General features: G+C 36.1%; 1 protein-coding gene across 8 annotated transcripts in view; it reads right to left on the bottom strand.

Moving 5' to 3' along the window:
- Positions 1-25,668, bottom strand: part of Mterf1 (mitochondrial transcription termination factor 1) — a 214,990-nt gene that overhangs the window by 186,219 nt on the left and 3,103 nt on the right. For 7 of the 8 annotated variants that reach the window (XM_005006031.4, XM_013158491.3, XM_013158488.3 and 4 more), the window contains one exon: positions 17,785-24,762. The exons of the other annotated variant lie outside the window; for it this stretch is intronic. In XM_005006031.4, the coding sequence (XP_005006088.1) occupies positions 23,586-24,731 (1,146 nt within the window). In that variant the 5' untranslated portion in view covers positions 24,732-24,762 and the 3' untranslated portion in view covers positions 17,785-23,585. Of the gene's footprint in view, positions 1-17,784; positions 24,763-25,668 lie in introns of those variants that run through there. 8 annotated transcript variants of the gene reach the window in all.

Genomic DNA, 25,668 nt, shown 5'->3' with positions numbered 1-25,668 from the left:
TTGCTTTATTGCATATTCCCACCTCCTAGAATGGAAGTTTATGGACTGGGATAGTGGCCTCTTTTGTCCACTATTTTATAGGTGATTTTCTGTTTTTCTTTTAGTGTGTGTTAAACTCTAGCACTTAGACAAAACCTGATATATAGTGCGTACTTAACAAATATTTGTTGAAGGAATGAGTAAGTGAATGAATGAATGGAGCACCTCTGTTAAAAAAGGTCAGTCTAAATCCTGCCTATTGGCTTGCTAGTTTATGTCATTATTCCCACAGCAATCATTAACAAGCATACATCCAAATTTATATCTAATTGGCAAAAAAGGGAAGTTAATAAAATTACAAAGTGAGCCCACCCTGCCAGTGAACAGCAGCTGTGGCCAGTGCTATGCCCAGCAGTGGCATCTGCGAGCCATATGTGTCCTGACCCAGAGCAGAAGAGATGCCACAGCCTTCTCTGGACATGCAGCTCACAAAGAATAGTTTGCCTTTCCTCTTTAAAAAAAATTTAAGGGCCAGGGATTTAGCTCAGCAGTAGAAGCACCTGCCTGGCAAGCACAAGGTCAAGAGTTTGAATGCAATACCAAAAAAAAAAAAATTTTAAGACTCACAGAAAGCCATGAAATTTGCATAAATCTCATTTACATTAACCAATGTTATTCACATCAGCACAAAAATACAAAAACAACCACAGATGCCCTCATATTCCTCCAAGTTAGTGGAATCTCAAAGCAATGCAATAATAGATAAATAAATAGATACTGTATGTTATCAATATGCAAATATAACCAAAGTTTATGGCACTGAAAATTATCCAAAGTGATTTTTTGTATATATAAATAAATATATATGATAAAATAAACTTGTGCATATGTATATCATTAATATATTACAATTTGAGGTGTTGGGTTAGAGATTTCATTGAAGTGTTTTAGTGGTTTAGGGAATTTTTTTGAGAAAAAAAGTAAGATAAATTTTCCCCTTGTAGCCTTTATTAGGTAATAGGAATGTCACAATATTACTTGCTTTATAAATCATGCTTTAGTTTTCCTAGAAAAGCACAGAAAAAATTCCACAAATTCAAACCATTAAAATGAAATGTGTCTCTGGATGTTTGAAAAGATTTACTGTAAAAAGTACCAGTTTGATATTAAGTCAATAAAATTAATCATTCATGATCCTCACAGAGGAAAATGGGGAAGGAGGTGGGATCGACAAACACTACAAATTTAAAGCTGCATAAGGGAAGGGACTTGGAGGATTACTATTAATCCACCATCATTAAATTCAAGTACAAGCTTTTCTTTGTTATTCAACTTGTGATTTCTTTTTTTATCATCAAATTAACTAAGAAATAGTCATTGGAATTTTTATTTGGATTTATTAGCTGCATAAACTAGCTAGAAACTATATGACGGGTTTTAGAAAAATCCTTAACTCTTATGTCAACTACATTGACAGAGCCATCTTGTTTTCTGTAACTGCTGGGCTGCAGTTGATAAGCACAGAAGGGAAAAACAGAAAATTTATCATGCTTTTTATACTAACATTGTCTATTCATTCCAGAACATACAGGGCTACAAGGGCTTGGAAAGGCAGAGTTCTTCTCTGGGAAAGGCAGCTTTCTGCCTTCAATAGCGTTTGCAGATGGAGCCAATGGATTCAGTTAACATCTCACATTATTCCATTTTGTGACTATATATTCTCCTCAAAGACCCTTTTCAAGCAGTTCTTGGAGTTTCTTACTTCTTCTAGTGGGATATAAGTCCCAGGAATTTAGTGTATTACTGTCTTCAGTGGGAAAGGGTATCAGGAATCAAATTCAGTACCTTGCCCTTGCCAGGCAGGCGCTGTATTGCTGAGCTATATTGCTGACCCCTGAGTCACTTTTATAATCCTCACAAAATCAGTTTCATTAAAGGCATGGATTTACTGTATATGTTCCCTACTAAACAACAAGCCCTCGCAAAACAGAAAACACAGTCTGATTAATCTTTTACTCCTTAGCACAGTCCCTTAATCCTAGTTAACACTTAATAAATAAATGTTGACTGGATTTTGAAATGAGTGACTGAATAACAAGTGAGTGGCTATCAATTATTTCATAATCTTATAATAACAGACCTCAGATAATACATTTTATACAACAGAACAATTTTGTTATCTAGGTCCTCATATTGTCACTGCCTGCTTCAGAAATAGAACATCAGAGATGCCTGTGCTTCAGTAACTTCAAGAATGTGTTCTTCTTGGCAGATTTTACAGTGCAGTATGGTGGTCATATCCTAAAGCTAGTACCTCAAGCTGGTAAGAGGAAAATCAAATTCTCTAGCATTTTAATAATTTTATTTTTAGTAAAAACTCTCTTGGCCACTAGATGGCACTTATATTAGCCTTGTCAACAATATGAAGGGACCTGGGTCCAAGACTCTTGTTTTAAGTAAGCAGCTTGAAATTGTGAAGACATCTGTTTAAAGATTAATTAAATAAGTAAATAAAATAAATGATCACAAGCAAACTTATGAATGTTAATAAAATTTTTGTTAAGCCTATAGTACTGTAATTTACTAATGCTATACAGTCTTACACAACACTAAACCACAGACTATAATGTATTATAATATGCCATGTTGAGCTTTGTTACAATATTTTATAAACAGTAGTTCTGGAAACCTGTGAAAAATAAATGTAGAGCTGGACACATGCCTTTAATCCCAGCACTCAGGAGGCTGATGCAGGAAGATTGGCATAAGTTCAAGGCTTACTGGACTTACAAAGTGAATTCAAAGGCTAGCCTGAACTGAATAGAGAAGCCCTGTCGCAAAATTACAAAAACAAAAATAAAAAATAAATGTAGGCTTCAAGTTCTCTAGATCTACAAACTGCAAATATTTACATGAATCCCAAGAACATACATTTTTAACAAATTCCTAAGAAATTTCTTGCAGAGTATTTTCCATAGAATATAGTATCACTTAAAACCATATTCCTGTAAAAAGACAATTCATAATTTTTGCTAAGGATTTCTTCCACAAAGGTTTCTTCTGCAGGTTTCTTCTACAAAGAGATACAGCCATAATTCCCAAGAGACCTGACGCACTACCTCCTTGGAGTCTAAGAACCACAAGTTTGAAGTTTATGACGCACATCAGCTCTTCACCACCATCCCCATCCCTACTTATGCTCTAAGCACCCAGTGCTTGCCACCTAAGAATGAACTTCCCACAGAGCATGACTGACAATAAGGAGAGTTAAGGAAGAGGAGTGGGATCTCCAGAATTCTGGATGAAGGGATAAGAGACGTTGGTGGACCAGGACCTCCTCTGTATGCTTATTTCCCAACTGGCCATTTCTATCTCCAGTCAGTACTACTCCATCTTGAGGTGTCTATTTGTCTGCCACCTGCTACTGTCTTGAAGGACAATTTTTCTCCTCACCAATCCTAAGTACAAAATAGTTGCCAAACTCCCAGCCTCCCGCTGCTTTCCCCAAAGTCAGTATCCAGTGCCTGACTTCCTTATTATCAGTGGCCAAAAGAAGTAAATAGAATCTTCCCTCTTCATGGCTTCATTCACTGTAGGTAGGATTACCAGATAAAATACAAAACACTCAATTAACTTCAAAAATAATTTTTTCCAACATACTATTGTCACCACAGAGTCTGAGGAGGTTCTGCAAAGGAGGTGGGAAACCTCAGCACACTCCACTCATGGAATAAGTTCTCTGACTCCTGTCACTGAAAAGCAATTTTCAGAACTCATCAGCAGGAGACAGAGAAAAATATTTATTTAGTGGGGAAAAAATACACCCAGAAAGGAGTGGAGGCAGTCAGAGTGGAGCAAGATGCAATATGGTCAGGGGTTGGGGTTGTCCTCTAGATGGGCAATCCAGGATGTGTATTGCTAGAGTCTGTCAAGTTAACCATCTGGTTGGCTATGTCAAAATACAAACCAGTTACATATGTTTAAAACTGAGTCATGCTGGCCCACTAATATTGCTACTTCCTTGAGGATGAACACTTGTAGGATGAAGGGCAATTTACAGATGAAAAGATAGCCCCACAGCCCAATTTACAGGTTGTATCTGTAAGATCCTTAGGATTTGGGGGCAGGGCAGGGGGGTGTTTCCCGGAAGGGTAAAAGGCATAAGTAAATTTTGTGTTCTGAACCTGCAGCTTTTCTTTTAAAATATAGTTTTAAAACTGTACTTTTGTTTTCTTTTTACCCATCTTTATGTTTTCTACCCTACCTCTCAATATATCCCAAATATTGTAAAAGTTATACCCAAAAAAAGTTTATTATTTGCCTGAAATTCAAATATTTGAGTATTACTGGCTATCCTATATTTTTATTGTGAAATCTGGCAATTCTAGCTGTAGAAGAAGCAGAAAGTATACAAAAGTGATCAGGTATTGGGATTAAAAACAGCCTCTATCTGCCAGGCCCCATAGGCAGATTTAAAAACTTAATTTTCCAAAATTAAATCTTAGTCTAGAACAGTCCCATATATATGAGTTATCCATGTCTTTTATCACATCTTGACCATTGGTTTTCAGTTGCCAAAAGTAGACTATTTTTAGTAAAATTTGGAACACTAGACTGTAACTTTCATTCCTTACTCTACTTCAACCCACTCTGAGACTTCTCATAAATTATTCTCCCTTCCTTTTCATACTCTTCATCCATAAAATAGGACTGCTTGCAAATAATCTTAAGATTTTTAAAAATATATACCATAATCATGTCTCTAAAAGTTGAGACTCTATGAAATAAGTCACTTCATGGCTTCTGCAAAATATAATTACCCTGAAAGTTTTCCCTGTTGCAGTATTGGTAGAGTACATATTTCAAACATAAATATTGAAAAGGATCATTCTTAACATTAACATTAATAAATATTTATTGAGGTGCCTATCGGGTATTTTGCAATGCATTAGTCAGCAGTCTTACATCAATATTGAAATAGATTCACATTGCAAAGAAATATATAACCTAAATTAGAGTGTCAGAAATTGGAGACAAGCCAGGTTCTCCTGTAGGAAGAAATAATTCAAACACATAAAGACTGACTGGCTACTTGAGACAAGAACATAAATCTCAATGGCTGAGCTGAACCAGTTCCTCAGCTGCCAATCCTACAAGCATCACTTTCAGGTTTCTTCTACAAAGATACAGCCATAATTCCCAAGAGACATGAAGCAGTACCTCCTTGGAGTCTAAGACTTCCTCCCTGGATGTATATACACCACATCAGCTCTTCACCACCATCTTCTAAACTTGGTGGCCCCAAGAAATCTCAATTTTCATCAAAGTGTTCCCACTGAGTATACCCTCTTTAGAATTCTAGACTTGGCTTCTTAGATTAAGAATTCTTTTAACCAATTTGTAGAGATTTAGTCAACACAAGAAATGACATGTTGCAAAGTAATTATGCCAAGAACTCTGTGTCAATGGCTCAAAACTTCATTCAACCTTTGATTTACCCTGGGACTTGCAAAGGTGACTTCACTTCTCTGGAACTCTTTTTCTCATCTAGAAAATGGAAAGATGAATACTAATGTGCTTTGATCCAAAGCTTGTTACACAGGAAAATACATTTGTAAAGGTCTTTGAAAAATACAAAGAGCTATAGAGCTGTTAAATAATAAAGGTTTTGTCTGAGCAAGAGAGGAATGACCACCTCTTTGCTTTCAACCTTCTATTGAACCATCTTCCTCTTTAGGTCATAATAGAAAGAATCCTCTATATCCTCTCTAAGGAAGCTTTATTTTTTAACAAAAATTTAATTGCTTTTTATAGTCATTGTTTCAAGTTTTCCTGGAACTTCCCTCTTGCATTAATGAGGAATTAATGGGGATAATGAGGAATTCAAAAGATCCACCTACTGATGAAATCATCTACAGGCTGGCCAATCCCCCACAAAGACAAATCCAATCTATGAGCAACTGAAGAAATCTGCCTCTTTTCACACAAGCAGTAAGGTCCCTTCTTATTTTATCATACACTCATGGCCTTCTACCCTTCAACAAACTCACGGAATGGGAAGACCTTTCCCAAGGAATTTGAATTGAAAATTGGCTGAATTCCTTACCATCTTGGAAGTTTCTTCTTCTCTGCTTATTTTTTTCTGAAAATAGTTCATTTCCATCTATCTTATAGTTTACAAAATCTTTATTTTAGCACATGTACAACCAAAGCATATGGGAAGAGATAGTACATTAATACATTCACACACCTATGAATCTGTCTACTCAAGTAATGAAAGCACACTTGTAGGACCAGGTGATTAAAACACACACACACACACACACACACAAACTGTTCTTCCTCAAATTTTATACTCAACCTAGTTTGTATTGTGACAGCAGAGAGAAGGTAAGTAGCAAAATCAACATACTTGTAAGGTCTTATTTCATTCCTCCCAAAGCAAACTGTAAGCATAAAATATAAAAATAGGATAACAGTTTGAATTCAAAAGAAAAACATCATCCTAATCCCCATTATCAATCTGTAAATACTAGACGAATGCTAGACAGTGACTTTTATTATTTTTCATGTGTACCTTGAAAAAAGATTTTTAAAAACACTACAAAAGAATCTCTAACAATACATTCTACTGAGAGAAATGTAAAATTGCTGGAGAGTTCTCACAAATATTTTACCTCACAACAACCCTGGAAGGTAGACAGAGCAGTTATTAATATCCCTACTTTTCCAATGAGTAAATGGAAACTCAGAAGAGTTGAAGGACATTCCCCTGTCTGCTTAGTGGTTGCAGGTACAGCTAAAAGTCAAACCCAGATCTAGCCTTCTGTACTACATAGTGCTGCTTACCTTAGTTACTCTATAAAAGTAAAAAAAAGACTGGAAAGTAGGCAGAGGCCAGGTTATGGAAGGTCTTGCATCCCAGGCAATGCAGAATCATGATAAGGAGGTGGTTGTTTTGATCTATGAACAACTGAAGGAGTTTTTAGTTAGTACTCTAAATCAGAGCTAAACAGACTAATCTGGCAAAGATATACATTGAGGGAAAAATAGTATATCACTTAGGAATTATAAGGAGCTTTAAAAAACCACTCAGCACAGTAATTCGACATGGCAAAGTTTAGCATAAAAAATTACTTACTATAAGAAAGTAATTATAAAGATATAAGCATACTCTAAGACAAAAGTCTATGTTTGATAGAGGTACAGAAGGAAGAAAAAATTTGGAAGGAGGTCCTTCTCTCTAAGGCAGGAATAAAAGCCTTATTGGAGAAGATATGGTTACAAACCACTGAACAGTGAGGACATACATTTGCTGGGATACCTGGGCCAGAGTCGGTCTACATGTACCAGATAGCAAGAGATAACACTCTAAGGAATAGGAAAGCCAAAGCTGGCAGGTGGGCAGGTGGGCACCCAGACAGAGCTGGGGCACTACTCCTGGTATTGACAGTAAGACAGTTACCGGAAACAATCTTTTGAAGTGCAGCTAACCCAAGGATGAAGGGCAGTTTCACAGAAGAAACTAGGTTGCCACTGCCAGTATGAGGTCTAGAATGTGCCAATGTCCACATTAGGAGCGTTTCAGCAAAGCAACTACCAGGTCCAGGTCAGGCCAATAAGATCAACAAGGGACTGTGCATTCTGGGGGGACATCTGAGTAGATTCTCCAATACACACACACACACACACACACACACACACACACACACGTGTCAGACCTTGCAAGAAAAGAACAAAATGCAGCACATAGGAGCTAAGCAAAGAAGACTTTGTCTACCTGAAATATCCTTCCACTAATCTCCACATACAAATCTTAATATTATTGTCACTGTGACAGAAAAATGCTAAAGAGACAGAAAATGTCTAAAGAGTCAAACCCACAATGCCAGAGTAGGTGTTAAAAAGTACATTGGGCCAGGTTCAGTGACACCATGCCTTAGCCACACAGGAGGCAAAGGCAGGAAGATCACAAGTTTGAGGCCAGCCTGGACAACTTAGCAAAATCTTGTCTGAAAAAGAAAAATGTAAAGAACGGTTGGGGATATAGCTCAGTGCTCCCTAGGTTAAATCCCCAGTACCCAGCCCACCACCCCCCAACACACAATGCACAGTACATATGGAGCTGAGAGACAACTGATAATGGGCAGATAGAATGGCATTCTTCCCTTTTACCTGAACCAGAGAAATGACAAAATAAATTGCCACTGATTGGAACTATGATTCAGTAAGCATCCTATAGCCAATCCCAAGGGGATTATATGAATTTATACACTCATGATCTGTAATTAGTTCCTTTAAAATACTCTCCTTTTGTACATTTAATGATAATTCTAATATAAGACTCTGGGTCTTCAAAAGTTTTCTACATCTTCCTTCAGAGTGGACAAACAGGAAAAGGAATGAATGAAAAGAAAAGGAAGAAATGGAATCTGGAAAAGTAGAGATTTTTTTTCTAGTATTCTGTCATAAGCCGCTAAAGTTGACCAACATAACAAGATCACTTGGAAAATAATTGAAACTTCAGTTTAAAAATAAAGAAAAGAAAAACTCTCTCAGTGACTGATCCTCTTACCTGCTTGACAAACACTTTTTGCTTAAAGTAGAAGGATCAAAAACCTTTTCCCATTGATCTCTTTAAGCTTAGTCACACTCATTTCAGAAGTGAAAGAGACCAAAGGGAAAAGAGGAATTAAAGTACATAGTATTTATTAAGCAAGCATTATTAAAAAATGTTCTTACTCATAGGTTTGTAAATAAGAAGCTATCTGGTATAAGCTTCTCCACCCATAATGTATATAAACAGCCTTTTAATAGCTCTTTAATGTTCCGTGTTCTAAAAGTCTGTTCTGGGGGAGGAAAATCCAAAGGGAAAAGAACAAAACATGATGTTAAGAAACCATAAGTTCTTCCAACTACACAGGAAACACTCCCTTTCCCACAAGCCACCAAACTATTAAGTTTATTTTCCTTTTAAAGTGATTCATCTTTATTGTAAGACCACCAACCCTCCTTCTACAGTTCAGATGAGTTACAAGAGGCTGATGAGTTCAAACTCACTTTATGTATTATGAGAATATGACCTGAGATGCCTTTTAGAGAATGAAAGACCAACATACAGTAGCAGACATCAAAACATGTGGTCAAGCCCAGCAAAGGCCAGCAGAACCACCTACCCAACCTATACCTGAAAGCAAACCCGTATGTGAGCACAGCTAAGAACAGAAAAACTACACTAATGATTTACAGGTTGCGAAATGACTACCTCACTGGCCCATAGTCTTCAGCTGTCCTAATCCAGTTATAAATAGCAATCACAGCAGAAATGTAGTCTTATAAACTTGATCATGATAGCAGAAGATAAGGAAAAGCAGAACTACAGCTTAGTGCTATGCTAATTCAACAGCATAATCCTTAAAATGAAAGTGGCACAGGGATTGAAGGAAGTAAATTGAATAATTATTATGTCTTAGATCAATAATATCACCCAAAGGCTTATGAGCAGGGCTTTTGAAAGATAATAAATCATGAGGTGATATGCTGTTAGGAGATGAGGTCTATTTGGAAGGGGATGAGTCACTGGGGCATGACCTGGAACAATTTATATCCTTCCCTGGTTTTCTCCTTCTCATTCTGCTTCCTGGCTGCCATGACATGAGCAGCTTTCCTCTGTCAGGCCCTTCCACCATGCCTTCCTGCCTTAGAGCCAAGTGACCATGGACTGTAACCTTAATTCAAAATAAATCAGTCCTCTTTTAAATTCTAAGTGTCAGATACATCTCAGCAACAATTAAGTGACTAAGGCAATAATTTGGTATCCTGAATATAGACAAAGGAAGATCATGAGTTTGATTTTGAGTCCTCATGATGAAGACAATGAAGATGTCTGATAGTCATTGGAAAACAGGAGTAGGTTGAGTTTGCCTAGAGATCAGAGGAAGAGAAGAAAGCTGAGGACTTAGCTTGAGCAATGGCCAAATTAGAGAATATACAAAGGATATACAGAGTCATCTTTATTTAAAAAGAAAAACAGGACAGCTAGACATAGTGGTACACACTTATGATCCCAGCAGCCAAGGGGCTGGGGCAGAAATATCTCCATGAATTCAAGCGTGCCTGGGCTACACAGTCAGTTCAAGGTCAGCCTGAAATAAGTAGCAAGAACTTGTCTCAAAACAAAGAAATAAACAACAATAACAAAAGGACAAAATAAAAGATCATGGAAGACATGAAAATAGAGAATTTTAAGAAGGAAACATTGAACAAATGCCAAGACCTGCAATAATATAAAGCAGAAGAAGAACTAAAAAACCCTATTTGGGGATCAGCTAATGAAAATGATAAAATATTTTTAAACTGACTGGCAGTACAAAACTAATTGAAATAAAGTACAATTTTGAAGCACTTAATCTTTTCATAAATGTCATACAGGCTAGTATCAACAGAAAAAAATAAATGGAAAAGAAAGTGACCACAAAGTTAGCCAATGTGCGGGCCCAAGAAGAATGAAGTTTATCAGGAAAATAAAACCACTATTCTTCAGAAAATCCCACTATTCCTTATAAAAACCACCCCTTGAAGTTTAAAAATATTTTGAATATGCTTCACTTTGTGAATTTGGAAACAGTGCCCTAGAGAGGGCTCAGTTTAAAGGAAGAATAGTAAAAAAAAACCAGATTGCATAAGAATCCAAGGATAATCTTTCTTTTTGATGGGATTCACTGGGCACCCTCTGAATTTACAATCAGGAGCTTCTAATTTATAAAGCTTTGATAGCACAAAAGGTCATCATGGATTACTCAGTGCTCCCATGCCACATACTGTGCTCTTCACAAACATGAGCAATTAACTGCAATAAATAAAGGCATGAATTATCTCTTTCAAACACAGGCCGCATCTTGCAGCCCCTTACCTACAGTAAACAGCAGCTGGAACTGGCCTTTGGTGTAAATGCTCTTCAGCTGTTCTCTCCAAAAATTCACCTCGGAAGCTTTTGTGATCTTTTACCCGCTTAACTACACATTTACATTGAGGCCTTATTCTATTCCTCCACATGATAAACAACCCATATTTTTAAATAAGATTTCTGTATCATAAGCAATATATGTATGAACCTGTCATTTCTGTAAATCTTGTTAATTAAATTATTCCTCCTTTTAACCAAAACCTTTTATTGTCCTGATGATTTATTATTTTAATTCAGTCCAAGTGGCAAGAAGTAATCAGTTGCCATTCTGTTGTAACATGTCTCACTCCCATTCCAATTTTGTTCGCAATAAATGTGTTACAGTTCTTCTATTGGCAGTCAAGGAAACTTCATACAAAAGCAGCATTTACTTGCAGTTATAACAGAGCCAAGTAATACATATGCTATTTGACAGTTTGGAATATCTGTTTTCCAGCATTCATCTGGAGCTGTTATTGGAACCATTAAAATTATTTTTTTACAGTTTTTAAAGACCCAAGACATATTAATTTATCCTGATGGATGGTATAATGTGTTCATGTAAAAGAAAAATAAGTGTTACATAAAACATGACTAAACTGTCAACCACCTTTTTTTACATTTCTTTTAACTTTATATGTTTCATTTACTCTCCACTGAAAATGGCAACTAGTAAAAAGTAAAACTCCCATTTTGATTTATTCTTTCTATTCACACCCCTTATCACACTGAGCAATGCCATTTTAGATCTGAAATATGACTGAAACTTTTGCTTTCACACAAAAGTAAACACAGATGGTTTGATAATAAGAGAATTTTACACAAACCGCCTCATTTAAAGCAGGCCCGTTTCGTGCCACATTTCATTAAATATGGCCTGTCTTAAATCAGACAGGCTCTCCTTCAAGTAGCCAATCTTTATCTTTACTTAAGCTCAAAGTATGTGGCTTGTTTGTCACTATAAATGACTTTGCCTTCTTTGTACAAGGGCAGACATTAAAGCTAAAGAACAGGTGGCCTCTTTAACCCAACCAGACCAATGCAACTTACAAATAGACTACATTCAAAGGTTCTTTCACCAATCTGTTGTAGGATTTTTAAAGAATTTTATCTTAGAAATTATGTTACACACAATGGTTAGACTCTCACAAAAAGCTATACAAGTCTGTTTAATCCACTAAAGAGCTTTGCTAATAATTTAATAGCAGCAAACTAAACCTGTGCTAAATAATACTATAGAGCCAGGCATGTTGACACATGCCTATAATCTCAGCACTTGAAGGCTGAGACAGGAGGATTGTTGCAAATTCAAGACCAGCCTGGGTTACAAAGTGAGCTTAAGACCAGCCTGAACTGCATATGAAGATCCTATCTCAAAAGACTAAAAAAAAAAAACCTATCAAAGATCCAATAATGTTTGTACAAAAAAATTTAGTAAGAGTTCCAACCTTTCACATTTGTAACATAGCTTCCTAGTAATATTTTCCTCACTTCCTCTTGTAAATCATCCTTGGGCAACAACAATGGGCAACAACAGTTGGATTTCCTGCCCTACACACAAGCCACTAATGCTTGCCACTATAATTTGGAACCAGAATACGATCATTTGGATCTCAAATGTCCCCCAAATGTCCATGGGCTAAAAGCTTAGTTGCTACCCTGTGGCATTATGGGAAAGTAGGCCTAGTGTAAGAAAGCTGAAAAAAAAGGAAAAAGAAAGTTGAGTCACTGAAGAAGTGCCCTTGAATGGGGGTATTAGGATTTCTCCCGCCCTCTCCCTGTGACATGAACAGGCCTCCTCTTCTCACCATTTACTTTGCCACCATAGGCCCAAAACACCAGGGCCATGCAACCATGGATTGAAGCCTCTGAAATAATAAGCCAAAATATATCTTTCCTCCTTTTAAATTAATATGCTCAGGTACACGGTCACAGAGACGCACAGGGCTCTAGCACAGTGGAGGATTCTGCTCAAGGGGTAATGATGACAAAGACTGGGTTTAAGGGGTGAAAGTGTGAGATAGGTCTATGAAGTTAGGACAAAAGCCTCCCACCGGCATACACTTTAGGCCACCCTCCATACTCTAGCCCATGCATCATCTGCACTTTCTTCTCCCAGCCACAGAGTTATCTGATTGCCTCTCTGTTGCACCTATCTGTTTCTGCCACTGCGGTTTCACTCTTCTTCCTGATCTACTGCACCACAGAATAGCACTGTCAGCTTTCTCCTTTGTTCTCACATAACCTTTTGAAGTCTCCTAGAGTGTTACAAAGGAAGTCAAGGGATAAAAGAGCTCTTCTAAATTCACCTTCCACACTTTTTAAAATTTAGACTAAGTTGAGAGAGATCAAAGTACACCTGGATGATAACAATCCAGTCTGAGGGACAAAAAGATGTACGGGTTTGTTTTACAATGTTTGAGAGCAAGGAGAGGTCACATTAAGCTCCACTCAGAAAATCAGGCTTTGCCTTCGCTAGTCAGAGGTATCAAAATAGTCCAACTCATGTTTGGGAGACTACCTTCTCCTCTGACAATACACCCCAAAACAGAGATAGGGGCAGAGTAGTGCCCTGAAAACAGGGTAAATCTCTTCTTCTTCTGTCCAGGCCATCATGTTCACGCATATGATATTCACTTCCTAAGCTCACCAGTCTAGTCAAAGGTGGGTCACATCGTCTTTCTGTACTAGGAACGTTTTAAGTCAGCTTCATAACATCTGTAAATGCTCATAGTCTACAGCATCAATAGGCTCCACTTCAACTTCCCATCTAAAGACATCACAACAAAGGCAAGGGTGAGAACTCCCAACCACTCAGAAAGCAGCCACTTACATTGGCTCCCCATCTCTGAAAGCTAATCCCACTCCTCCGACTTTCTTCTGCTCTCCCCAGCAAAGCCTCACCTTCATGTGACACTCACTCCTCCCCGCCCCCCACTATGTCTAATTCCCAAAGTAAAAACCTGAGCGGTGGTTTTATCCCAGGGCCAAGAAACTCCCATTTTCATGCATGCTTTTTTCCCTGCCTACCATACAGAGACTATTCATAATGCCCGCAAGCAAGGAAGCCCAAAATCAGAACAAAACCTCCTCTGGGGATGGTGGAAAGAACAAAAACTTATGCCAATTAATTACCCGACCTATATATTCCAGAGGAACTGCCAGGTTCAGGTTCTCCACTTAGTTCATGATTGATAGATTTTCAGTGAAGACCAAGACATAACTTTAGATATAAATACTGAGAAAATGGCACGAAGGGTGAGGTTGCTACCAGAGAATACTCAGGGCCTACGAGAATCCTGCCAATACCAAAAAAATGAAAGTTTTCCACTCCTTTCTCTTTGCCCCATTCCTTTAATATTACTTTCTCTCTTTGCTTTATGACCTTAACTGAATTAAGATATAATCTGTGTCTAATTTGCACTTCTCTAATAATCAGAGACACTAAACATTTTCCCATGTATATATTGGCCATTGGTATTTCTTCTTCTGAGAAGTGTCTATTCATTTCAGGTTCCCTTTTTTTGAATGGGTCTTTCATTTTGGTTGGTCTAATTTACTACAGTTCTTTATACACTTTAGATATTAGAGCAATATTAGATATTAAGAACTCTTTCTGAGAAATAGACATTTTTTCCCCTTTCTGATGTTGTCTCTTCATTCTATTGGTTGTTCCTTTTTCTGTGCAGAAGCTTTTAATTTGATATGATCCCGTTTGTTGTCGCTAGTACTGTCAGTGGAATTCTGTTCAGAAAATCCTTGTCTACAGTTATATCTTTAAGAGCTTTACTCTTCTAGCTTCCAGGAGATTCAGTATTTATGTTTTAATATTTAGATCTTCAATCGATTTTAATTTTAGTGTAGTACATGGTGAGATACATAGGGCTTCTGCATGTGGATAGCCAATTTTCCCACTATCATTTATGAAAGAGGTCATCCTTCCTCCTGGGTATGTTTTTGGCCCGTTTGTCAAACATCAGATAGCTGAATTCACCTGGGGTTGTTGCTGTATCATCTCTTTTGTTCCACTGATCCGCAGGTCTGTTTTTGTGCCAGTACCAGGTGGTTGTTTTCAATACAGCTTTATAATATAACTTGAAGTCCAAGACTGTGAGTCTTCCTGCTTTGCTCTTTTTGCCCAAGATTACTTTGCTATTCTGGGTCTCTTCTTATTCTAGTATTAGGATTGTTTTGGCCAGTTCTATGAGGAATACTGTTGATATTTTGATTGAGAATGTGTTAAATCTGTGCATCAGTTTTTGGAGTGTGGCTATTTTGACTATACTTGTTCTGCCTATCCAAGAATAGGGAGTAACTTTCCATTTTCTGATATCCTCTTCAATCATCTTTTTCAGTGTACCTTGGTATTCACTGTAGAGTTATTTTAACTTTGTTGGTTAGGAAATAATTTCTATTTAATCCTTCTTGATGCTATTGTAAATGTTGTTTTCCTAATTTCTCAATGAGTTAATTATTGGTGCATAATAATGTCATTGACTTTGTGTCGCTGCTATATGAATATATATATATATATATATATATATATATATATATATATATATTCACTTCTTTCTATTGCCTGATTGCTTTGGCTATTATAAGTACTGCATGGAACAGAAGTCATATTAGGAACATCTTTGTGTTGTCTGACTTCAGAGTGCAAGCTTTCCATTATCCCCCCATTTAATTTGATATTGATAGGTTTGTCACAAATGATTTTATTAGGTTAGAATAAAATCCTTCTAACCTATACAGGATTTTTATGATGAATGCATACTGGATATTTTCAAAGGCCTTTTCTGCATTTATTCAGATGATGCAGATTTTTGTCCTTGCTTCTATGTGATGTATAACATTTATTGATTTGCATATGCTAAAATATCCTTGCATGCCCAGAATAAAACCTACTTGGTCATTTTGTATGATCTCTCTGGTGATTGATTCATGGCATTGTTTGCCAGTATCTTGTTGAGAATTTTCTGTATCTACATTCACTAGAGACTCGTCTGTAGGTTTTTTGTTTGTTTTTAGCTCTATTCTTATCTGGTTTGAAGATCAGTGTAATGCTAGCTTTCAGGAATGACTTTGGGAGTATTCCTTCCCTTTCAATTTCATGAAAGAGTTTGAAGAGTATTAGCATTAGATCTTCCCTGAAATTCTTATTAGAATTCAGCAGTGAGTGCATCCATCCTGGGCTTTTCTTAGTTGTTAGATTTTTATTACTAAATTAATTATGTCATTAGATTATTTGAGTTTTTATGACTTTGCAGTTGTTTTATAAATTCATATGTATCTCAGAATTTATGTATTCAGAATTTTCCAGTTTATTGATATACAGGTTTATGAAGTAGTTGCTAATAATCTGGATTTTGGTAGCGTCTGTTATGACTTAATCTTTTTCATTTCTAATTGCACTGATTTGTGTCTTTCCTTTTTTTGGCAAAATTGGTTAAGGGTTTGCCTATTTTATTTATTCTTTTAAAGAATCAGCTCTTTGATTCACTGATTCTTTGTATTTTTTAGTCTCAATTCTATTAATGTATGCTCTGACCTTTAGTTCTATAGAGACCAGCAGGATGCTATTCATTTGCTCTATTTTTCTGATGTGGGCATCATTCCCTCTCAGGATTGCTTTCACTGTGTGTGGTAGGTCCTGGTATGTTTTAATGGCCTTATCATATAACTTAAGTAACTAATTTCTTCCTGATTTCTTCTGTGATCCGTTCATCAAGAGTGTATTAATTTCTATGAATTTGCATAATTTCTATGGTTTATTTTTACCAATGATTTCTAGTTTCATTGTGCTACAGTCTGATAATATGCATAGATTGTTTCTCTTGCATTTAAACAAGCATTATGGACTAGTATGGTCTATTTTAGAGAGTTTTACCAAGTTCCATCTGTAGAGAAAGTGCTATTCGCTGCTAAGAATATGTATTCCTTTTTTGGGTGAAACATTCTGCAGATACCTATTATTTGTTCAACAATGTGGTACAACTTTGACATTTTTCTTGGGGCTAGAATGCTGGCAACATCTGTAATTTCTCCTTGGATCTTCTGACTCTCTGGGCGTTTATCCCAGATGTTGGCCTCAGCATTGATCAGCTTGGTAGGCTGGTTGTAGTCTCTACTGCCCTATGCTGAGAGGAAAAACTACAAAAAGCCAACATGGAGTTGGCAGGTGGTCAAAATTAGATCACGAAAATGCATGAATGTTTAGAAAAGCATCACATTATTAAAATTGATTCCAGGAGGCTAGGAAGTCTAAATAGACCAAATAACATTGAAGAAATATTATCAGAGATCTTCTCCTATCAAAAATCACCAAATTCAGGTAATTCCATAGATAAAACCATCAAAGCATCTAAAATATTATTAAGATATTATAGTTGTGTATAAATATGAATTACTTATAAAGAAATACTTGAAGTATCTATACATTAAAAAATGAATAGACAAAACAACCCTGGTCATGATATAAAATCCCCTATTGATACCAAAATGCATATACTGAACAAAAGAAAACTATACATCAATATAAATATCTTCTACCAGGCAAACTACCAGGCAAAATTTAGCAGCACAGTGAAAAATACAATTTGTACAGCTAAGTTCATAAAAAGTATAGCATGTCTATTAATACAGTTGCTAAGGTCTGAATATTGTATCCCTCCAAAATTCACATGTCAAAACCTAATTTCCAAAATGATATTAAGAGACACTATTCCATCTGGAGTTTATCCTGTTGTAGGAATAGATCAGTATTTTTTCCAGATAGTTTCCCAGGAGTTTTAGTGAAGAGAAAAATTATTTAATTCTTGATAAGGATATAAAAATACAAAGTCAAAGACATTTGCTGGGAGAGTTGAATCTTGAAATATACATAGAATTTATTATCAGATAAAGATAGCATTTTAAATCAGTGTCGAATGTTCTATTTTACAGAGGTATAATTGAAAGATACTAAACTGCACATTTTTAATATACATAATTAGATACATTTTTAACATACATACACACAAAACCATGGGAAATCATGAATACATATTACTCAAACATTCACTCATGTTCCTTTGTGGTTCCTCCATTATACCCTTTTCCATCCAAACACCACAATCTCACTAACCTATAATATGCTGTCAATACAAATTGGTGGGCATTTTTCAGACTCTCACATAAACTGAATTATACAGATTGTACTCTTTGTCCGCCTGCTTTCATTCAGCGCAGTATTTTGGGATTTGCCCATGTTGTCACATGCATCAAAATGCCTTAAAAAGGGGAAAGCTTTACTTTATACTGATATTTACTGAAAAGATATATAGGTCAAAAGTTTTTATATAAGCCTTGTCAACAATTTTCTATTGTGTCAAGGATTTATCTAGAAAAAAAAATTAGCAGGCTAAAATGATTTTACTGCTGAGTTATGTCAAGCTTTAATGAAATGGGTAATTCCCAGTTTTCAGTTACAAAGCACAGAAAGAAAACAGTAAGCTTCCAAATTTATTTTATGAGGCTAACAGAACCCCAGGCCAAAAAGTTGGCCAAGTGGCAACTTTCTTACCTTTAAAATACAAAGAACCTACTCACCAAACATTTGTCACATGAGATAGGCTGCCACCAATTCCCCTGAGTACTAATGAAAAATTCTAAGTACAATATCAGTAAATTAAATATGGCATAGGCTTCATGTCAGTAAAAAAATAACGAAGTAATCCACTTATGCCACTCTATTTCAGATTGAGAGCAGATCTTCAAAGAATTTTCTCAAAAACATTATTCATTCATCTTTGATTTAAATAAAGCTCTTTGTGAACTAAGAAGATATTTTCTCAACTTCAAGATAGATTAGCTGAGAATTTTGTTTCTTTGTATTGTTCAAAGGCTTTTACAATGATTATTAGCAGAGAATAAATTCTTTTCCATTGTAAAATGAAAAAAAAAAACAATCACAGTGGGCATAAACTAATGGTATCTTGAAAGCTGATAAAGGAGGGACTAAATATTCAAGATGGAGATAGAAGAATCAGCATAACACTGTATTAAAATTTTTCATAATTAGTACAAAGCAATTCATGTACAGAAACCATTAATCTTTAGATAATATTGCTATTAGTGAGAAACAAATTCAAAATACTTATCTGATGAATAGTGAAGCTGAGCCAGAATGAGATTGTACCAGTATGTCTTCTATCTTTATAGCAAATTCCATTCAGAAATTAATCAAAAAGCTTAAAGTCCCTGCCAAGAATATGGTTTAAATAATGACGCCTCCCCTCCAAAAAAGAACTGTGTATGTTGGAGGTTATCCTCTTTCATTTCACTAATCTCTATGAAAATAGAGGCAAGACCATCATTTGAGAGTAACAGAAAAGTTAAAACAAAAGATGCAGAAGGCCTCATTATGACATCAACCTGGTTAGTACAGTCAGTTGGGAAGTACCTTCCCTAACTCCTCAAAACTGACCCTATTGCAGCTCAATCCTAAACCAGGTTCCTGAGGTAACAAGATGCAAACTGAGTGGATGGAAACATTCACAGTCCAGGGACATACTAGGCAGTTTGGACCTGTCTCCTAAGTCATCTGACAACCAAACCAGGACTCTGTCCCGCCAGAAGAGCTTCTGTTATGATTCCTTTCCCAAATCTAGTAATACAGTTCTTCAATCCCACATAGCATTTTCCTGCACTATGTAACAATGGACTGTTACCAAAGTTAAGGTTCTGCCATCAACAGATTCTCCCCTAGGTCTTCATCAGAGCATACATCTGGGTATGAAGTGTGCAACTTACAGTCTCACAAAGAAGCAGCCAACAGGTATTTCACATACAAGCTACATATCATGTGTTTACCCAAAATTTAGAGATTGAGAGAAATGACAAGCTAAAAAACACAATAAATGCTTTTATACATCATTTTTGTTCTGAATGCATAATGAAAAAAATTCACTTCTTTCTACTCTTCAATACTGCTCCAATTTCTGTAGTTATCTGAAAGTTCTCAAATTTATTCCAATAATTTAGAATTTACAAATAGTTTCCATTTCTTTAAAAAATTATGGTTTCCAGATCCTTCTGACATATAAAGAACAGCAAAATGCAATACTTATATTTATATTTTCTATAGAAAACTTTTTAAATTATAAGGCATATCAACAGGCTAGTATATATAACACTGGGGAATACTGAAATAGTCCAAGTGGAATATTCAAAATATTACTAAAATTTGCTTGCCCTGCCCAATGGTGAGAGATTGATTAGAGAAATTATGGCTTATCCAAACAACAGAATTTCATGCAACCGTTAAATCATGTAGTGAATAAGTGATTCATAATTATATACTGGAAAATATATGTTTAAGATCGGTAAGATCTTAAGAACAGCAACTTATAAATTTTAGTTTGACCTCAACTTATACATATACCTACTCATATTACATCCCTGTATGGATATATTATGCATAAAAAACAATAGGAAGCTACCAAAATGTTCATTATGTCTGGCAGATTATCAGGTTTTTTGCTTTTTCATTATTTTCCTTTCTTCCACAGAAAACATGGATCTTTCACTTACGACAAAAAATTAAAATTTTTAGAAATCAATGTTTTAAAAATTAACTCTTCCAGGGCAGGGGATTTAGCTCAGCGGCATAAGCGCCTGCCTTGCAAGCAGGCAGTTGTGAGTTTGATCCCTGGTACCGATAAAAACGAAAAAGACAAAAAAAAAAATTTAACTCTTCCCTCAATTAGACTCAAACCTGAAAGTATTTCATGTTAATCTTGCCTGACAAGTATTAGCCATTCATTTCTCTTATAAAGTTAGATTTGTTCCACATTCTACTGCCCAGTGATCAAATACTGTATTACACTTCTTCCTGCATTCTTTTTGGGCTAATGCAACTATGACTGCTATGTCATTTATGTCAATCCACAGAAAATTCTGATGACCTGCTGATACCAATAAACTTTCATCTCTTCTGCCCATTCCTATCAAGTTCCATAACTTGTTAGAATCCAAAGCAGAATCTTGGAAAGTATTCCCATACACTTTAGAAGACTTAGAGAATTAATACTTTGTGTTTCAAGACAAAACAACAAAATATGTTCCCAATAACCCTACTGTATCTGTACAATGGAATATCATTTAACAATAAAAAGGAATGCAGGTATGTGCTACATGAATAAACCTTGAAAACATTACACTAAATGAAAGGGGTCAGGGGCTGGGGATTTAGCTTAGCGGCATAAGCGCCTGCCTTGCAAGCAGGCAGTCATGAGTTCGATCCCCCATGAAAGGGATCAGTCAAAAAACATATATTGTATTATATCATTTATATGAAATATCCAGAATAAAATTTAGAAGCAAAAAGTTTTCGCTTAGGGTTGCAAGGATAGGAAAAGAATAATGGGCACTGGATGCTAATGGGTATAGGACTTATTTTTTAAGGGGCATATATTCTAAAACTAGGTTATGGCAATGGTTACCACACCTTATATTTTAAAAAACAGTCAATTATATTTGAATGAATTGTATGTGAACTATATATCCATAAAACTGCCTTTTAAAACACTCCTATATTTTTTCTTAAACTACCATTCATTAAATACCATTGAAAACAATTCAATGAATTTAAAATATTTACACAAAATACAATTAATCAGAAATGGTGCCCAACTATAGCATTCCAGAAAATGTTTCTACAAAGCCCACATTTTTTAAAGTATGCCATCCTTGCCATCAAATAGTTCACTGGAAATAATTATAAAAGTATCACTGGATTTGTGAAAATGGCTTGGAAAAAAACATGCATTTTGTCTCTATCAAGGATACAAATTGATATATGATGTCGCTGTGATCTTCTCAGCCAACTGAATGTCTCTAAAATTCCTCAATTTTTATTTATAGTGGGATGAAATACCAGAAAAATATAAATACACAAAAGACCAGTATTTCCTTAAGTTATACCCACTAGGAAAAAAATTTCTTTATTTAATGTTACTATTTACACTTAGTTTTTTATTCATCTTCAAAGGACTTCATAAATACTAATTTGTTAGCAAATCATGAATAGGTGGTTTCTTTTTAAAATGTAATTACTCATATAAGAAACTGAATACAGAAATTTAAAAAATGATGTAATAAGGACTTTGTGATTTCTTCACCTGTAATGAGACAAATTATCTATTCAATTGCTATATCAATCTACTTGCTGCTATTACAAACTATCACAAACTCAGTGGTTTAAAACAACATAAATTTATTTTTATGATTCAATAGATTGGAAGTTTGATACTGGTCTCACTGGGCTAACATCAAGATGCCAGCAAGGCTGCACTTATTTTGGGAGGGTTTAGAGAATTATCTGTTCTTTGCCTTTTACAAGCCACCTGCATTTCTTGCTTCATGGCCATGTCCCTCATAGCCAGTAAAAGTGGCCAAGTCATTCTTATAGAACATCCCTATGGCACTCCCTTTTACCTCCTCCTCACTTTAAAGGATCCTATGATTATACTGGACCCACTCCAAAATAACTTAAAATAATTTTCCCATCTTAACGGCCTTTACTTAATCACATTTTAACTTAATCGCTTCTGTAAAGCCCACGGCAATGTCATTCACAGCTTCTGGACATTAGACATTTTTAGGTGCCCATTTTTATACCCATCATGGATGTCTTTGTCTTCACAAAAATATAAACACACTATTAGGAAATTATGGGAGTTTTGGGGGAATGGGGCCAGTTTAACATGTCAAGAGTTTAAACGCAAAATGTGGAACATGGAACGAAAAAATTCCTCCTTTCTGTCAGATTTTTATTAATTTTACTGGCATTCTATTTTCAGGATGAACCCTAATTTGACATGTTGGAAGAATAAAATGGCCTGTCATTCAAAACCATGACAGGAAAAAACTACCCAAACGAATCTGTGTATTTGTTTTTTGTCTTCTATTTTTATTTTAGCTGTGCTGGGGATTAAATTCAGAGTCTTGCATATGCTAAGCAAGTGGTGTCACTACTAAGCTATATATCCAGCCCAAATCTGTCAATTTCTAAATCTGAGCAGAAACCACAAGAGCTTATTTTGTACTATCTTTGTACTCATTGTTCTGCCTAGCACTCAGGAACCACAAACTGTACAGCATGCATGCAGTGGGATGTAACATTAATTCAAACTGAAGCAGCAGTACCTGGGAGAAGTAATTGAAGCATACTGGCTTCGTTGCTTTTTACTTGTTGCCAGTACAAAATACCCGACATTCAAAATGAAGGAAGGAAAGGTTTATTTCTTACAGTTCTTGGAGGTTTCAGTCCATACTCAGTTGGCTCCAATGCAGGGTGCCATGGTGGAGCTGCAGTCATGGTGGCTGCAAACAGCACGTGTGAATTGGCAAGAGAGAGACACACTTTCTTCCCGCCATTACATTATATCATGGTTCCACCCCTGGGCAGGTATAGCACTCAAAACACTAATCTAAGTGCTAGACAATGAACCAATTACAAACGCGTAATTGCATGAGGCTTTGGGGCCACTGGCATAAACCATGACACATACCAACAATGAGTTTTTACAACCTTAAGAATCATTACATATGTATCTGGAGGTAAGAAATCAAAATTCTCCTTTGACAGCTCAAAATCAATTTTAGCACATTTTAAGACTTAAGCCCCAAGTACTGTTTTAATTTTTTTCAGTTTAGCTTGATATCTTGTTTTACTCCAGGATAGAACAGCAATGTTTGATGTATTCAAGTTATAACCAGCATCGACCAATTCTTTGATTCGACTTTTTAAAGTATTCATGCTCGAATCTAGAACCCGAGGATTTTCAATTATTTGTGATATACTAACTTTTTCTTCTATGAGGTAATCTATTTTATCATTAAACTTTTTCTCTGCCAAGAAGATCACATCTGGATAGTTTAAGACAAACTTTCGTACTTCTTCTTCAGTACAGCCAAAGGAAAACAGCTTCTCTTTGATATTTTTGTAGTTCTTTCTCATATAGTCATTGGAAAGGTCTAGGATTCCAGCTCCTAAACCACATATCAGAACAAGCAGTTCTTCCTTGTTCAAGGTGAAAGCTGATTGTAAAAACTCAATGTTAGCTTTCACTCGCTTGGTGCTCTGAATTAAGATGAAAGGGTTTTTGAAAATTATCTTTCTGACAAAATCCATGGGGTCATTACAACCCAAAGACAAACCAACTTCATGCAAACATTCAACCATCTTCTTATTCAAATCAAGACTATTGGAGAAGGTACGAGGGGCACTGGTCAATAATCGACAAAGGCATTTACTGGTCAACCCAATTGAACAGAGGAAATTAATATTTTTCTCCAAATTTTCATTGTTCTTGGACCGAAAAAAGGATTCAGGAGAACGTTCCAGAATATTTACAATTTCAAGGTCTGACATAATCACCTTTCTCCACAGATTCCACCGTTTTGAAAGACTTTCAGTAGTACGTGTAATGGCTCGTGGATATCTTGATATGATACTAGCAATCACTTCTTTGCTAGCTCCCTTGGATAAAAGAAACATCTGCACGTCCTGCTCATTAGTAACTGTTCTATTAAACACTCCAGGTTGTCGTTTCTTAGCTATGTCAATATCAACTCCCATAGTAAATAAGTTGTTCAGCAGGTCCTCATTCTCTGAAGGCTCACTGTCTACATTACCACATTTCACACCAAAAAGCCTAAATGAAATGGATTTGAGGAAGATTTCTGTTGAATATTGGACCATCCAACATCTTGAACCCAAAAGAAAGTTATTTCTCATACACCAGAGACTTCTTGATGCCATAATGATCAGGTAGCCCAGGTCTTTCAGAATGCTGCATAAAACAACACATATATTAGTGCCTATGTTAAATAATTAAATGACCACATTCTGATTCTATAAGCATCCCAGTCCTTTCTACAAGGAAACAACTATTCCTCAATAGAAGCTCACTGTTTCTGTTGGTTATGTGGAGACCCAGGCTCCTTCCACTTTTAACATAACTAAAAGCACGATAGCACCTTGGCTGTCAAAGAATTACTCAGGCATTTGTTTCTTTTTTATTTGACTTTGCCTGTCTCTGCCACCCTAAATCACCAGTGCTTCTGCTGTTTCTTCCTACCTTTCAAACCTTTGGCTTATTCTCTGTTAAGTCACACCTTCCTTTCCGCCTTGTCTTCCAACTTCCCAGATATCTGCCCTTGCCCACAGATAGCAGACTTCTTTACCTCTAGCCTCCTGCTTTCAAACTCCAAATCTAGTACTGAAAAACAAAATCTCAGACTATCTAATTTCCATACTAAGTATCTTTTTCTAAATTTATGGTACCTTTTAACTATGCTAGCATTATAGCTATATTTATTTTACATAATAAACCTATGGTTAACAACCCCATATCACTGTTTATCCTACTGTCTCCTTGATTATAATGCAGTAATTCCAAAGAAATTTTCATCTTCAAAATGATCTAGTTGGGGACCTGGAGTGTGGCTCAGTGATATAGCACATGATTAGCATGTGTGATCCTAGCACAAGGGAGAAAAGGGGAGAGGACACGTGAGTTTGAGAGGGATGGGGAGAAAAAGGGAAGGAAGTAGAGAGAAGAGGGGAGGGGAGGGAAAAGATTTAGTTGAGATATCAATTCATACAATCACGAACTACATTGCCCAGGTTGGCATGAACTCCAGTGTACAAGTGATCCTCCTGCCTCAGCCTTCTGAATAGCTGGGATGACAGGCTA

This window comes from Cavia porcellus, unplaced genomic scaffold (assembly GCF_034190915.1).
Source record: "Cavia porcellus strain 051 isolate PalLab524CR breed Dunkin Hartley unplaced genomic scaffold, mCavPor4.1 scaffold_2, whole genome shotgun sequence".
NCBI classification, from domain to species: Eukaryota; Metazoa; Chordata; class Mammalia; order Rodentia; family Caviidae; genus Cavia; species Cavia porcellus.
Note: the sequence above shows the minus strand (reverse complement) of the source record. Positions and strands in the feature narration are given on the sequence as shown.